Source organism: Gymnoscopelus braueri, assembly GCF_963280865.1.
Source record: "Gymnoscopelus braueri genome assembly, chromosome: 19".
In the NCBI taxonomy this organism is placed as follows: Eukaryota; Metazoa; Chordata; class Actinopteri; order Myctophiformes; family Myctophidae; genus Gymnoscopelus; species Gymnoscopelus braueri.
Genome location: NC_137621.1, coordinates 9,872,993 through 9,889,980, shown reverse-complemented (window position 1 = coordinate 9,889,980; position 16,988 = coordinate 9,872,993). Strand labels below are relative to the sequence as shown.

Below are 16,988 nucleotides of genomic sequence, written 5' to 3'. Positions count from 1 at the left end.
AGTATAAGGTCAGTCTTATACAGCTTGCCATGTTTTTACCCTGTTGAAGTTTTTAACCTGAACTAGAAAACAAACTGGCTAGGGGGCTAGGGGTTTATCCCCCTTTAAATGCCTTAATACATTATAATTGCCCTCTATAATTAAAATGAAACATTTAAAAACACCTTAAATATATTTTATTTTAGAAATAGCTCATCTTTAAATCAATAGGGACAACACCCGTCACAGGTTGATGATGTCATTTGTCCATGTGTGGTCCAGCCCTATGGAATGTATGGAATGCATATGCTAATAAAACATACCTAGAATATTGTTTTTATGTTCATATTAAGCGTAGGAAGTATTAAGTTGTTTTTTATTAGGACATGCTAATAACATTCCATCTGCACCACACATGGACAAATGACATCAACCTGCGACGGGTGTTGTCCCTATTGAGTGAAAGATGAGCCATTTCTAAAATAAATAAAATATTTAAGGTGTTTTTATTTGGCTTATTAGCCAGGGATCCTTTTAACCCATTAAGACCTGGAACTGTGTCATTTTTAGATTTGAGCTAAAAAGCATTTTACACTTTGGGCTATTCAAAAATAGCAGATATACAAGCTCATAGCGCGGCACCGAGTGCCGCGCTACGAGCTTGTAGATCTGCTATTTTTGAAAAATCGTGAAAATGTGTGCAAATCTTTGTATATATATATATTTTTAAAGCGAACATTTTTAACTCAAATCGTTGCTTCTGGGGGTCCCTGGAACTAAATATTTTGATGGGGGTCTGCGGCCAAATACATATAGTTTTGGGGGTTCTTGACATGAAAAAGATTGAGCACCACTGATATAGAAACATACGTTTTTCAGAATACAGTTGAGATTTAGGAGACATGTAGAATCGGCTTCAGGTCTCAATGGGTTAAGCGTATATGGCCTCAATAAGTATTGACAGAACAATGTAAAACACCATACTGTAACCGTCATGTAGGAGTTTGTGTTCTTCAGATGTCTGACCATCGGTTGTCACGTATGACTTTTGTACGTGTGTAGAGGTTCACACCCCGGCCCCTAGTGACAAATACCACAAGTATGGAGAAAAAAAAACATCTACATTCTTCTGAAGCTCCTTGAGACAGAAACACAGTGGAACCTACCACTAATGTGAAGAGTGACGTCAGAGAGATGGCTGCTCTCTCGGTGGTGATGCACGTCTTGGGTCGTCCCTCCCAGACGACCCCGTCCTCCAGATCCTTCTGTTTCAGCAGGGCTTTGGTTACCAGGGGCGTCTTCTCGTACCTTCCGTCCCGTTTTCGCTGAGTAGAGACAGAATCCAGCTCAGTGTCCGACTCCAGAGATGCCAAGTCCTCAGGAACCTCCATTGGGCCCCGGATTTGGGGCAACGATCTGGCTCTTAGCTTATTTTTAAAGTTGACGAAGGGGTCTGACTCGAGAGGCACCATTTCCTCAGAAACCTTCCTTTGATCCTGGATTTGGGACGGCGACTTTGTTTTTAGTTTCTTTTTCCTTTTCGAGAAGGTTTCCCACTCCAGAGGGGCCATTTCATCAGAAAACTCCATTGGATCCTGGATTTTGGACGACGACTTGGTTTTTAGTTTCCGTTCGTTTTCCAAGGTGGGGTCCCACTCCAGAGGCGCCAGGTCCCACTCCAGAGGCGCCATCTCCTCAGAAACCCCCATGAGATCCTCGATTTTGGACAACGACTTGTTTTTTAGTTTCTTTATCTTTTCAAAGATGGGGTCCCGTGGCAAGTGAGTCACGGGTGCCGTGTTATTGAACTGGAACGGATCTTTTGCCGGTTTCGGGGGCTTAACGTGAGACGAGTTCTTGGACTTGAACGTCATTTTCTTTAGGCTAAGGACATTGTCCTTGGGTCCATTGCTGGATACCGTGTAGTTGTACAGCGACGCGATTCCCTGCGTCTTATTGTTATTGACGAATGACGGAGGCTTGGCGACGTCCGGACCAGCTGGAGGAGGTGTAGCGGGTGCTGTGGGCGGTGCTGACGCGGCAGTTCCTACACTTCCCGTTTTGGGTAACTTCTGACTAGAACCTAGTGTATACTGCTTCCTCAACTGCCATTTCTTCTTCTTGGGCCCCATCGACATCATCATGGGGGGCAGTCGGGGTCTCTTTGACGGGGGGACGAATCCGGAGATGAGGGCGGAGGTGGGCGTCGAGGTGGGGGGCTGCATCTTGAGGACGCTGTCCAGCGTGCGGACGTAGCTGGCGCTCGTGACGGGCAGCTCGTACGTCACGGGTTCGAGCGCGGCGGCCTGGGAGAAGCTGGAGGCCCGCTGGTCGAGCAGCTTCCCCTCGTTCTCCAGGTACTCGTCCAGCATGTCGCTGCAGAACGCCGCCAGGTGGTTCTTACTGGGAACATCTGAGGCCGGAGGAGGAGGAGGAGGAGGAGGAGGAGGAGGAGGAGGAGGAGGAGCCGCTGAAGAACAACAGAAAGCATTTGATGATGATGTTAGCTTTTCAATGTAGTGAGCAGTATTGCCAGATTTTGTGAGAGAAATCAGCAACCAGGCCTAGGAAAACAAGGCCAAAAGAAGCGAGTATAGGCCACACTATAGGCTATATATAGGCTATAGACACCCTATATACTGTATACATCGGCTATAGCCGATCTACAAGCTCACAACGCGTCGCATCGCGACGTGTTGTGAGCTTGTAGATCTGCTATTCTCAAAATAAATCTTTAAATAAAATGTGGAATATTTCTTAAACATTCTAACATTTTCAGAGGGGGGGTTAGGGACAATAGTAATATTATAAATAACATTAATTTGGGGGTCCATGACATGAAAATATTTGAGAACCAACTGGCTTAAATAATCAATTTAAAAATTCAAAGCAAGCAAATTAGCAACTGCACTTCAGAAACAAGCCCAAAAAAACGCAACCACCAATATTTACAAGCAACTTTACAGAAAAGTTTGCTTATAATCAGCTTATAATGAGCAGACATGGCAACACTGGTTGTGAGTTCCCGGGACCCACAGGTGGCCATTTGATTGGGTCACCAATATAATTAATTTGATAAGAATTAAAAAAGTGGGGTGCCATTTAATGTGCTTGATGTTATATCATCCTATAATTCTACAAAGCTCTGCGTGTGCCTCTGCGTGTGCCTCTGTGTGTGCCTCTGTGTGTGCCTCTGTGTGTGCCTCTGTGTTTGCGTCTGTGTGTGCGTGCGTGCGTCCCCAAAATCTTTCCTCCCGGTTATACTCAGTGCCTGGAGCAATTGCATTTGCACACAGCCGTTGACCATCAGCATGTGCACGGAACACTGACGCCCGTTTTTCACTTTACCCAAATTCAAGCTGTTTAATAGCTTTTTTCCGCACCTCTGTTTAATTCGGGCGGAGTTTTCACCGTTACTGCGCATGCGTGGCCACGTGTGCATGAATGCGCAGCCACGTATGTGCGCATGCACGTTTGTGGTCGCTGGCGACCGGGTTGCCAAATCATGTGCGTGAAACAAGCGAGTGCGTCCCCAGAATCATACTTTGGGTTCTCATATCCCCCGACGGGTATGGTCTAATGGTTATAATTGTGGTTATACTGATGGAACAAAGCAACATAAAATCTCATGACTGAAACCTTGAAAATTGAAAATATTGCTTTGATGCTCATATTAACCTTAAGAAGTATGAAGTTGTTTTTTATTAGCACATGCATTCCATAGGACTGGACCACACATGGAGAAATGAAATCATTAACTTGCGACGGGAGTGGTCACTATTGAGTGAAAGATGAACTATTTCTAAAATAAATAAAATATTTAAGGTGTTCTAGTTATAGAGGGCAATTATAATGTATTAAAGGGGAAATCCACCCATTTTCAATATTTAACTATGTCATTAATATAGCATAAAGGAGTTGTGTGGAAATAAGAAAAAATTTAAAAAAATTAACATTGCAAAAAAATTTAACATTGCAAAAAAATTAACATTGCAAATTACACTGTGATGACTCATCATGGTGTAATTTGCAATGTTAATTTTTTTGCAATGTTAAATTTTTTTGCAATGTAATTTTTTTTTTAAATTTTTTCTTATTTCCACACAACTCCTTTATGCTATATTAATGACATAGTTAAATATTGAAAATGGGTGGATTTCCCCTTTAAGGCATATAAGGCTTATAAGCCAGGGATCCTTTAAAATTTCAATTATTTATTTACTCTGGTGATGTCACATTATAGAATTCTCCCTGGAAAGTGAGAACTGACAGAGGACGAAAAATAGATTTGACTAAAACAAACATAGCAGGCAACTCAAAACGTCAAAAAGGTAACAGCCTATGAATAAAATTACCTTCAGGTACAGATGAAGGGGTTGGGATGGGAGAGGATTCTGAGGCAGGGAACTTATCTCTCCAGCCTTTTATCTGGGTGACGTCTGTTGTTTTCCCCGTTCTAGAGATGAAGGCAGCAGAAACACCTGGAGGGCAAGCAGCGGTGGAAAAAGTACAGACATTTTTAACTTAAGTAAAAGTATCAATACCACAATCTAGAAATACTCAAGTTACAAGTAAAAGTCTGCCATTTAAAATGTACTTGTGAAGTACAAAAGTATTGGCATCTAAATATACTTAGAAGTAACCAAAGTACTCATTATGCACAATGTCCCATTTCACAAGTTCAATATGTATACAAATCTTTTGAAAACTAGCAGATCTACAAGCTCACAACACGTCGCCTCACGCCGTGTTGTGAGCTTGTAGATCGGCTATTTTCAAATAGACAAAGTATATATATATATAAGGCTAAAGTGGTTAATGCATGTTTTGTAATAATAAATCAAACTTTACACCCATAATGACATGCCCAAAACAGGGATGCCAGGTTACTTCATTTTAGTAGTGTTTTTTGGTGACACCTCTTGTAGCTAGAAGAGAGAGAATAGAGTGTGCACACTGGTGATGCTGAAAAAGCTCTGCTGTATTTTATTGCGTCGTCATCGTTTCGATCTATTCATATCTTCATCAGGACATATACATCATCTAGTAGCCTGGCTCTCACATCTAGTAGCCTGGCCCTCACATCTAGTAGCCTGGCTCTCACATCTAGTAGCCTGGCTCTCACATCTAGTAGCCTGGCCCTCACAGCTAGTAGCCTGGCTCTCACATCTAGTAGCCTGGCTCTCACATCTAGTAGCCTGGCCCTCACATCTAGTAGCCTGGCTCTCACATCTAGTAGCCTACAATTTAGGCTATATGCCATTATTACAATTATTGTGCTCATGCACATGGCTACATATTCAACGACAAACGCGATGCAACAACAGAGGACGCACAACAGATGAATGCAGAGACACACACACACACACACACACACACAGAGAGTGCAACAGTGTCTGGCAAGCATGGACGCTTGCGTCTTGCACAAAATAAAGTCATTTTCCTTTTCATTACTGTCGCGATATATGGCGTTCAAAAGCTCAAGTATCCTGTGTGTGTGTGTGTGTGTGTGTGTGTGTTCACGCGTGTGTGTGATCGCACATGTGTGTGTGTGTGTGTGTGTCGGGGCTAGGCAGAGATCGAGTCACAGGAACAGACGGCTGGTATTTTTGGCGAAACAGTTTATTTTGTGTGTCTTTGTGGGTTACTTCATCACGTGTGTGATGGCGTGCATATGTGTGTGTGTGATCGCGCGTGTGTGTGATCGTGTGTGATCGCGTGTGTGATCGTGTGTGTGATCGCGTGTGTGTGATCATGCGTGTGTGTGCGTAAGAGCCCTTCTGGGGCAACGTAATATGGGTCACGATAGAGTGGTGTGCTACCGAGCCAAAATATGGCCCAAAGAACGAATACAAATGTATGCTGAACAAATAAAAGTACACAACCCAAAGGCTACAGCCATGATCGATTTTTAGGCTAAATGTGTAGGAAATTGGACGCGTGGTCTGCTAGAACATAGCTACAACATAGCTGAAACAAAGAGTCCTACCCAAACTCCGCCTCTTTGCAGATAACCCGGAAGTCTAACCATTAGGCGATTTTAATATAGGACAATGTATACGATACATATACGTCATGATGTATAATATGTCCTGATGAAGATCTGAATAGATCGAAACGTTCGACGACAATAAAATACAGCAGAGCTTTTTCAGCATCACCAGTGTGCTGACTCTATTCTCTTTTATGATACTTTTGCTTGTCTTGCACCTGGGCCACGGATGTGCGCGCACTACCTTCCTCATAGCTACAGGACTCACCTTGAGACGAGGGCAGTGTCTCAGTCAGCGCTTCCAGGGGGGTTCCTGGTGGAGGGATTGGTAGACGAACCCCCAGCCATTGCAGGTCGATGGTCAACATGGGGTCCAGCAAGTTCAGCTTCAAGCCAACTTGGTATTTTTAATGCATCACGAACAAAGAAAGACCGACAAATTTCCAGATTCAAGGTTAAATAATGTATTGTCCTTTTAACCATGGTTGCTATAGGGTTTTCTTTCTGCTCATGATAAATTGTGATAAATGATATTCTTGTGGCACCAAAGGGGCAGCTATATCAGATGGTATCTGTAGACTGGGTTCATTGTTAAAGCTGCACTATGTAACTTTCCTCTTCTACAAGTGCTGACATTTTTACCATTGAGCCGATAGAGCCTGCCTGCTTGCTCAGGGGATACATTGAATCTTGACCTATAGGTCTAGGTGAGACATGACCTTTGACACGATCTAAATGTCTCAATAGAAGAGCAGGGAGACAAAATACAACCACCCCAATTGTATAAGTTATATTGTATGAACATAGTCTACCATACAGATTTGACAAAATGTAATTCTATTCATTAAGAAAAGGTTACATAGTGCCACTTTAATTATAAGTTGAGCCATGAAACAATTTCTAAACTATTGTAATGAAGCTGTTTGTGTTAAGTTCATATTAGATCTCTGACTCAATATATAACATTATGGTGCAGTCTGGTGGCCGAAAGGTCGTGATTGGCAAAGATGCACCCAGATCAACTAGGCACACGCCTGTGTTGTATACAGTATAATGACAATGTTGCAGTTTATGAGTGCACAAGTAGGCTGCCCAATAACTCGTATACTAATTAAAACATTTTGAGAAGTTTGTGTTGCAAATGAGAGCGTACCTTCTTGTAACACAGGATGTATGACCTGTCTGTGTTTCATCAGCTTCAGATCTTTCAACAAAAGCTGCTCCAAGACCGCTATTCTTTCCTCTAGGGTCTCTGTTTTAACTGCGCAAAGCAAGATTCTTGAAATCAATTTCTCTCACGTAATTATACTCATAACGCATGTGTTTTTACTCCTAATAAACAATATCTCACATAATATTTCATTTTTGTCACACAACAATGTAAAACGTATGATTTTCTATCAATCACAATGTAAACATATTACAACTATGTCGTTTACCGTTCGTAGTGGCTTCAGGGGACTCCTGAGGTTGAGGTTGATGAGGTTGTGCAGTTGCCTCAGGAGACTCAGGGGCATCCCCAATGTGAAGTTTAAGTGCTTCCTGAAATGTGAGGCTTGTGTTTACTGTCATTGAACAAGTTTATGTTTAGACTGTGAAAAATGTGATGATCCCTTTTATAACAATCAAATCATAGGCAACTTGATTATGAATTAAAATAGCTCAACGGTAATAATCTGTAATGTTTGGCGGCTCAGCAGTATTATTGATGTTGAACGTTTTGCATTATTTCAGTTTAACAGTATAAAACGCTGTTCTTCTTTCACACCACAAGATGGCACAATGCAGACAAAAATATAGACACAATTGTCCACTATACTGTGCATATTGCAACACACATGAAAGCAAGAAATAAAACATTTTAACTTTACCTTTGATGTGAAAGAGACAAATAGCTGTTCCTCGACTTCTTCAACACTGGGTTGCATATTAGTAACTCTGGATTCGGCCTGATCTCTGGATTCAGCCTGATCGGTCCTCCGAGGCCTTCCCCTTTTCTTCTTGTGTTTCAGGGGTCTGGTGTCTGGGGTTGGTGGTACTTCTTTTTGAGAAGGCAGTACTTGTGTGTTGGCTGAAACAACAATAGGAGGAGGACAGGGAACTGGTGCTGCTGCCTCTGGGTTTGAAAAGTCCACCTCCATCCCAAGATCTCCATCAGTGGAGAAAAAGTTCATGAGATCGCTAAGTGAAGGTGTGGGTGACAATGCATCACCGTCTAGTGAGGAAAATGCTGGAGACAGTGGGGATGGGAGCGCAAGAGGAGACAGGCCTGCAGGGAATGGCAATGACTGATCATGGTCAGTGGGGGAAGGGCAAGTAGCGCTGTCCAGATCTTGTAGGCCAGAGTGGGACTGAGGCAAAGGCAACAGTGGGATTGGTTGAAATGATGTAAATGTGGTTAAGAATGGGTCGGGTGGAGGTATCACCGTATGCCATTTCAACAACTTTTGAGTGGGGATATCGACACGGTCTGCTGTCTGTGTACGAGGTACTGCTGATGGTTTAGACCCGGTGGAAGCAAGGTTATGTCCAAAAGCTGCAGAGATATCCAGGGAGGGTAAAGGATCTGGTGAAGAGGCAGGTGACAAAGGCTCAAAGCTGATCGGAGAAGATTCCCGGAGTGAGTGGGTACGTCTTGTGAAGCCTGGGCTTTGTATTCGTGTAGTAGCAATTGTCTCTGTGAATGGAAGGACCGGGGGAGATAACACTGTGTCAAGGGGTGATGATGACATTGGATAGGTTGAAGTGATGGCATGAGATGAGGGGACAGTGGATAGAGCTGCTTCAGAGGTATGAAATGGCGGATTTGTGCTGGGTAACACTGGTGCACAATCTGGTAGTAATGATTCTGGGGTCACACTTTCAGGGATGGGGGCGAAGACTGGACAATCGTATCTTGGTTCCAATTGGTCTGCAGTTGGAAGGCCAGCTTGACCCGAAGGACAGGAAACCAGACCACTACTCTCATTTGCTGGACCAATGACATTTGCTCTCTGTCCTACAATACACCGCTCTGAAACATCAACAGAGGCCTTGCTGGCAAACTGTGTGACTTGACTAATGCAAGCATTTGATGGATCAGCAAGGACAGTGGAAGGATCTTTGACAGAACCACTGGAAACTGTGCTAGCCTGTGAAGATGTGGACGGTGATTCAGGTGGAACTCTGGATGGTGATTTCAGTCTGTTGGTGTGCCTGGGTTTCAGCGCATGCTGCTTCAGAAAGAGAGCGAGGGCAGGCAGAGGCCCCCGCACAGGCTGTTTGTGTGGTTTCGGTGTCTCTTCAGGCTGAACTTCTGATGGGATTTTCTGATCGTCTGATGGCGTTTTCCGGTCTTTAGGTGGCGTTTTCTGGTCTTTAGGTGGCGTTTTCTGGTCTTTAGGTAGCGTTTTGTTATCTTTAGGTGGCGTTTTGTGACCTTTAGATGGTGTTTTCTTGTCGTTAGGTGGTGTTTTCTGAACTTCAGATGGTGTTTTCTGAACATCAGATGGTGTTTTTTGATCTTCAAATGGGGTTTTCTGAACTTTAGACAGTGTTTTGAGATCTTTAGACTGTGTTATCTGATCTTCAGATGATTTTTTCAGAACTTCAGATGACATTTTGTGATCTTCAGACAGTGTTTTGTGATCTTCAGACAGTGTTTTCTTATCTATAGATGATGTTTTCTGAACTTCAGATGGTGTTTTGTGATCTTCAGACAATGTTTTCTTATCTATAGATGATGTTTTCTGAACTTCAGATGGTGTTTTGTGATCTTTAGATGGTGTTTTGTGTTCTGCAGATAGTGTTTTGTTATCTTCAGAAAGTGCTTTCTGATCTTTAGATGGTGTTTTGTGAACTTCAGACAGCGTTTTGTGATCTTTGGATGGTGTTTTCTGAACTTCAGATGGTGTTTTCTGATCTTTAGATGACCTGTTATGATCAGTTTCTTTGTTGTCCCGGTCCATAGAGGTGTTTAGGTGTACTTTTTTCACAACATCGTCGTTGGTTATAACATTTACTCTCCCCGTAAAATACTTTGCAGGTGCCTTGGTTTTGATGCCCATTTCCTTCCGGTCGCATCTTTTCAGTGTGACGTGAGCCTCCCGAATCAGTTCAGAAAATAACTTTTGTGTTGGACGAGCATTACTGATGTGGGGGAACAAACAACAACACATTAGTGCCAAATCGTTTTCGGTCATGTTCTACTCTTGTAAACATCAATCTCGTTAATGATTCAGCCATCTATGACATCTTACACATTTGGTCATAACTTTAAAGTCACTCATTCATAATTTAATCCATTTATGAATTTAATATGTCATTTGCTTATGGTGATCCAAAATACAAATCCATCTATCATAGAAGATAAAAGAAAAGATATGAACCATAAGGGGTAGGGTATTACATGTGCAAAAAGGTTCAATGAAGAGCATAACAGAAGCCGACAAAAAAATTAGCAATGTGTAAAGCTCTCAAACAACGGTCCTAACATAAAAAAGTAAATGTTTGCTTGACATATACTGCTGGATATACTATGTAAAGCGGTGTACTCTCAATTCGGTTATTCACCAACTTCTGTGTTTAATATACTATTATGACTAGTTAGGACACCTTTATCGATGAATTGATTAAATATCACGTTCTTACCAAGAATGTTCTCCAGTGGATACGTTAGCAGACTGGTCTTTGTCTGTAGTCGTCTTCTGAGGGACTGACGGGGGGCTTTTTTGGTCCAACACTTTAGCACTTCTGGGCTTATGGTTTGCCAGTAAAGACTTCAAGTTCCTTTTCATAGAATTCCCCTCCTTAGAGGTTGAGCATTCCTCTTTCTTCAAGTCTTTGCCCGAGATTGACTTCAGCTTTAGACCCCATGAACTCGACCCATCCTCCTTCAATCCTTTAGCGAAAGGGTTGTAGTCAACTTTCAGCTGGGCAAACCTCGAGTTCTGATAAGCTGTTACCGCAATAAACTCTGTCTGGGGAAAAGTGAATGTAGCGTGCGGGCTGCTGAGTTTTAAATCTTTAGGCGATTTGTCAGATGGAAACACATGCAATCGTGGTATGTATTTGTGCAATGCATGCAAGACAAGCATCCCCTCCTGGTCTGAGACACTGTCAGTCAGCTTGAGTTTGTAAAAGGACACTGGATTCTGCATCCAGTGTTGACCTGATGCTGGAGAATCTGGATGGGCAAAGGGACTACTTTTCACTTGCCGTTCTGCTCTCCCATCTCCTACCCAATCTTCCCCAGTCCACTTGTAATGGTTGCTATCCACCAGTTGGATGTCGATCAACAAAGAGTACTTCTTAGATGGCTCCAAGCCAGCAAGGCGGAAGCGGCAGTAGGGAAACATCCTGCTACCTTGCTTGCTCAGAATCATCTCCGTTTTACATCTGAAGAACTCGTTCCACATGTTGTTGTTATCTAGTGTGACCTCAATGCCTCTGCAGGTACTGTCTGCTGGCAGATTCTCCAAAGGCTGCGTGATGGGAAATGTAGCAGACACTTTGACCATTTCCTTTTTCGAGGTCATGTGAGATCTAGTTTTTGTCAGCATCTTTGCCTCATCTCCATTAACAAGAAGGCCTTCTCCCATCCTGCCCTCATGCGCCTTCCCAGGTTTCATGGCAACAAAGAGACTAGATCGTGAGTCCGCTGCAGATGCTGTCGGGGCTGCTGCCCCTTCATCATGACGCACCATTCCCCTCGTCTGCCTCGTAGTAGCCATGAACAAGTCACAGACATCTGAAGGCTTTCACTAGTCATACATGACTCCTAAAAAACAGAGACAGTTATTCAGAAAGACAAACACCTTGTCCCATAATCTCAAAGGAAAATCTGTAGTCATCTGTAAACTGGTTATATGGCTAGAATGAAAACCAACTCAATTCTAGGTTCTCAGGAGGTGAACTGAAATCAAATCCATTCATTAGAACTTCAGATTTGAGAATAAAGTTGGAGTTGATATAGGAGACGTTTAAAAAAAGGATTATTACACAAGAATGTTCTGTTCAGTAGGTAAAATGTCATAACATCAAGAAGAATGTTCTGTTCAGTAGGTAAGATGTCATCACACCAAGAAGAAGTGGCTACAGCGCTAAACTGGAACTTCCAGTTCTAGCCCATAAAACTGGCCATGTCTACAGAGGTTAATCGTCCATAAAAGCTAATATAGCCTATGGGCTGCAAAATTGCTAGCCTTTAACAGAGAACAAACTGGGGTCAACTGAATTTCCCTCTGGATCAGTAAAGGCATGTCGGTCTGTCTATCTATATGGTTCATTCTGCAATCTGCATTTGATTATGCATTATCTTGTGTGGAAAGCTGACATTTTGACCTGAGGGTGGCGGAAAAGGTCATGGGGTCACTGAAATGGTTAGGGTTCATACTCCAGGGAGGATGAATGCGCTTCTCCGTAAGTTGCATGGCAATCCAGCTACAGTATTCCATTTTGAGATCTCTTGTGTGCGCGTGTTAAATGTTGGCCCAGTGTTTTTTAACCTTGACGATCTTTGGAGAGCCACGGGAGCAACGATGTGTACAGGGATGTAAAACAAACCGCGATCGGCCATCTTGTTGCTATCGGCCGTTGAAAAAGGCTTGTTTTCACCAACAAACAAAAAAGAAATCCGACTAGATGTGTTTTTCTACAACTCATAATATAGGAGTGGACGGAACGGACGTTTTTTGGGATGACGTCACATCCGTCCATTCCTTCTCTCAGAGTCAAGGGATCATTCCTTTTTTTTATTGACGTAGATCTACGTCAATGTGGTCAACGGTTGAATTTGAAATGACGTAGATCTACGTCAATGGCGGTGAATGTGTTACTAAAGTATTCATTTATCAATCAAAACCAACAAAGAAAAACGTCCTTGGGGCACTCACTGTCACCAGCAGGACTAAAAACCCTAACCTGACTCCGTCAGATGGGGCGGTATTGAGTTCACATTAAAGTAATACTAGGTAACTTTTTCAACAAAACTAAAGTTAAATTGTATATCTTTTGTGAGTGGCAAATGTTTCACAACACCCACTCCATGAATTTCAACCCCGAAAGCCTTTTCTATTATAATTTCTATTGAAAAGGTGGCTCGGGGAGCCTTTCCCGCGAAAATGACGTCATCCGGCCGGAAAACGGAAAAGGAAATGCACCGGTTTCCTGTTTGGCCAGGAACTACCGTACCGGTTTCCTGTTTGGCCAGGAACTACCGGGCTAATAACAAAAAGGAAACTCACGCTGATTTTAAGAGATTGTTGGATTTGAAGATCGAAAAACAACAGAAAAAGAAAACACAGCTCACGGTAACTAAAGCTCCACTGGCTAAGAGAAACGATCCACAGATCGTATGAAACAATTAAAAGAACGCTTTTTGAAACGCTTCCGTCTTCCGGTGAAAACAAATGGAATTCTGGGTAACAGAGGAATAAACCAACGGCCTGCAGTGACGGTAATGACCAGCAGAGGCTGCTAAAAATAGTTATTTGTGGACCTGCACTGTATAACTTTAAGTTCACTGTAGAGCGTGCCAAAATTCCAGAAGGGGGCGTCAACAAGTGTCTTTTGGTAGCTGCGGACATCTTTGAGGTGTAAAAACCAGGTTGACTTAACATTGCCCAATGCCCCCCCCCCCCCCCCGTGGTGACGACACGTTGACACGCTCTATACAGCCTCCATCTGGGATCGTCAGAGATTTGAGTTTACACCGACCCGTGCCCAGTCAAACAAATCAGCGGCAGCTACGGGCGGATCTTGGCGAGACCGGATGTGACACCATCGAGAAGCTCCTATCGCATTGTAGTTCTTTCACTATTCATCATGGCTGCTACCACGAACAACAACACTACAAGTTGCCCAGCTACTATACGTCATGTAGACGCGTCAAATATGATTGGTTGGAGTTAGCACGGCCAGACGGTGATAGACAGACGGTCCCATCCAATCACCTGCCAAGTAGCTTGAAAAAAGGGACCGCCGTCTTGCAGCAGTTGGGCTACCGAGATCCCAGATGGAAGTAGGTTGTGAATTAAGTGTGAAGCAAGCTTCTTCCATCTGGCGGAGTCAGGTTATAAAAACCCAACTTCAAAATAGAACTAAAAACATTATATTGGTGAACTAAATCTAATTTAGTACTACTTTATTTTGAACAATCTAGCCAGCCAGTAAATGCAAGTCAATTTATATGTTAAAAAATAACAGAGATGAAGGCTGACATCTGTCACAGTCAGGATGTACCGTCACGGAACTACATAAAAACTGGGCGTTTCTCCCGGGGACCGCCCCTTTAGCCCAGTCACGCCATGATTTGCGATGCAACGAACCCGCCGCAGAACGTTGCAGTAAAAAGTTGCAGCATCACGAATCATTGGTGTGGAATGAATGGGCTTCACTTACGAGTGTTGTGTGCCTGATGTTAGTTCTTGTTGGCTCACATTGGGGCGTCTTGTCAAGCTAAACTAAGCTAGCAAAAAAAGTGTTTATTACTACTAGCGCTGGGAACCCACCAAAAGAAGTGTCGCTAACTCGCTTTTAATGTGAACGCAAACTGTGAGTGCTGTTATCACCAAACGTGGCCACACCTAGCCTGGGATCAATACCATTTTCTTACCATTTAGTTTGGTACGTTTCTTTTGGTACAATAATCGTTTGGTGTGTCCATATTCTATCCTACAAAAACAATGCAACGCCAACTGGAACCAACCACCGGAACCACGATACTTTTTTCTAAACCGGATCACACGGCTAGTTTTAGAACGAATACCAGGCTTAAGGCTTTCCTCCGAGTTAGAAAGTCTGGTGACGCAAGGTTAGGCCACAACAGGACATCTGGTCAATGCATTTCAATGAGAATGCGCGTTGACAAACTTGTTTTTCCGCCCGAGCGGAAAAAAATAACTTCACGTGTGCGAGTGGAGCGTCCGTGCTCGAACAGTGAGAACGGCTATATTCATTAACATAGAGCGGGGGGAAACAGTGTCTGTGCGCTTATGCTTGAGTGCCTGCCAGGTTCCTAGCGTTACTGTGACTTATCTTTGCATTAACCTTAAGTTTAAACCTACAAGATACCTCACATCTAGTTCTAACTTCAGCCAAACATTTACTGTAGCAGCCTGCATTGTGTGTTTATGCAAACCACTGATACGTTGAATGTTGACATTTCTTAACCAGAAATATATTTCATATCAATATACAATTTCTAAATAAATAATGACTTATTCGCAACCTACTGATATGCAACTCGACGACGCACAAGACCATCGGCTGCTGTGGGCACTGGCTCACCTAGCACCCTGCACTGCAGGGTCCTGACAACCGTGCATCCATCTTGTTAAACCACACCCACCCGGCTGAAACACCCAGCACAGCTAGCAACGAGCTAGCTCAAATACGCTATTGGAGAGCAGAGATGGTTTGTTAAGTGCAGGATTAAATAAAAAAGTTATAGTTAACCTAAACCACGTCAGTCTCATCTCAAACGGCATGCTAGCAGGCATCGTTTTTTGCATCAGAGTAAGAGAAAATCAACAGTAACTTCCCCGCAACCAGTTGAAAACCGAGATCTGCATAGACTTGTTTTGCTTCTTACACAATAGACCAGTTATTTTGAGACTCCGGTAAATAGCACAACACTGCAACCGAAGGGCATCAACTTAGTATTTAAGTAGCTAGCTACCTACCTACAAGACTTCACCAACAGCATTGACCTGCACACAGTGCATCCACAAGTAAAGTTAGCTTCTTCCCATAGCAGCCATGGTCAAATAACAGGCCTGCTCAACCCACAGTTCCCATGTTATAACTCTCACTGCATTTCTTGAGCTATATGCATAGCAATAGCACACATTCTATCATCCTTTAGTACATCTGTTTGTCACGACGTCATATCCAATATGGCGGTTCGCAGATTGAAGATGGCGACCGAGAGATGCGCATTAACCCCGAACCGTTGGCACGTGAGTGCTTGCTTCAGCATGTATGCTTAGCAACCGGACCTCAGGTTGACCCATATAATTACCCAAACAGCTAAACATACACAACTGAACATGTCTGTCCAGGTACCTCTCAACTACACATGGATTACCTTGTGACACATCGGTTATGATCACGTAACGTCGACGGCGCTGTTTTAATCCACGTGCTATCGTCTCTTTTTTTCCCCCATTCGAAAAAGAAAAAAAACAACAGACAACATGGAGTCTTTTTTGGGGGAGGTGAACAGGCAACCATGCGCGAGGCTCGTCACGTGACCAGAGACGAGACCACAAATGGTGCGCGCGCACGCTACAGTCCGCCATTTTGTTCCTGTGTCGTGGTTCAAAAACAAACCCCGGTCGGTCGGTCTCGGTCCGGTCCAGAGAGAGACTGCCTGGCACGGCACGGCACGGTACGGTACGGTACCACGCAGCGGAAAGACACCTAAAGCGGGGGACCCTCTCTCTCTCGCGGACGCAACCAGCGGTGTCGTCTTTCAACGGTCGTGTCGGTTCAGGTTACCGGTGTTTTTTATCCGTTTAAAAGGCACCAACGACGGCCGTTTCCGGGACGCTTCGAGTCAAACGTAACGCCAGTGTTAAGGTTCAGTGTCTGGACGTTTTTTTTTGCGATACAAATCCACACGCAAAAACATTCCGTGACACATTTTAAATGATTCCAATCCTCTTTCAACCTGTAATGGTAACGTTTCAGCTGGAAGCTACAGCCTGTTCTCCACAGCTAGAGACCATTCACCGGGTGACCAGACCACGGCTAGTGTTGGGTTTGTTTAAAACGTGTTCATGGCCGTTGTATAACTTGTATTGTTCCTAACGGTCGTTACTGCCGTCCGGAGCACATGGCGCTGCTTTGTTGGAGCTGTGTAGTGAACCGAACGTCGAGCTTCCATTTTAAACTGCAGTGCGGTTATATTCTTTACATTTACACAGCACAACAGACAAGTAAGACTGATGTGCATCGCACACCACAGTTAGAATAGTAGTTACATGTTTTAGGACATCGATTTAGTGTTATACAAGTAGTGTTATTATCAAGTAGT

At 43.5% G+C, this 16,988-nt stretch overlaps 1 protein-coding gene across 4 annotated transcripts in view; it reads right to left on the bottom strand.

The window, feature by feature from the left end:
- Positions 1-16,157, bottom strand: part of mgaa (MAX dimerization protein MGA a) — a 54,893-nt gene extending 38,736 nt beyond the window's left edge. For all 4 annotated transcript variants that reach the window (XM_080414709.1, XM_080414711.1, XM_080414710.1 and 1 more), the window contains exons 1-8: positions 16,038-16,157; positions 10,601-11,729; positions 7,843-10,099; positions 7,411-7,513; positions 7,125-7,232; positions 6,240-6,368; positions 4,335-4,460; positions 1,146-2,449 (exon numbers count right to left, since the gene is read on the bottom strand). In XM_080414709.1, coding sequence (XP_080270835.1) covers positions 1,146-2,449; positions 4,335-4,460; positions 6,240-6,368; positions 7,125-7,232; positions 7,411-7,513; positions 7,843-10,099; positions 10,601-11,682 — 5,109 coding nt within the window. In that variant the 5' untranslated portion in view covers positions 11,683-11,729; positions 16,038-16,157. The remainder of the gene's footprint in view (positions 1-1,145; positions 2,450-4,334; positions 4,461-6,239; positions 6,369-7,124; positions 7,233-7,410; positions 7,514-7,842; positions 10,100-10,600; positions 11,730-16,037) is intronic.
- Between the last annotated feature and the right edge of the window lie 831 nt (positions 16,158-16,988).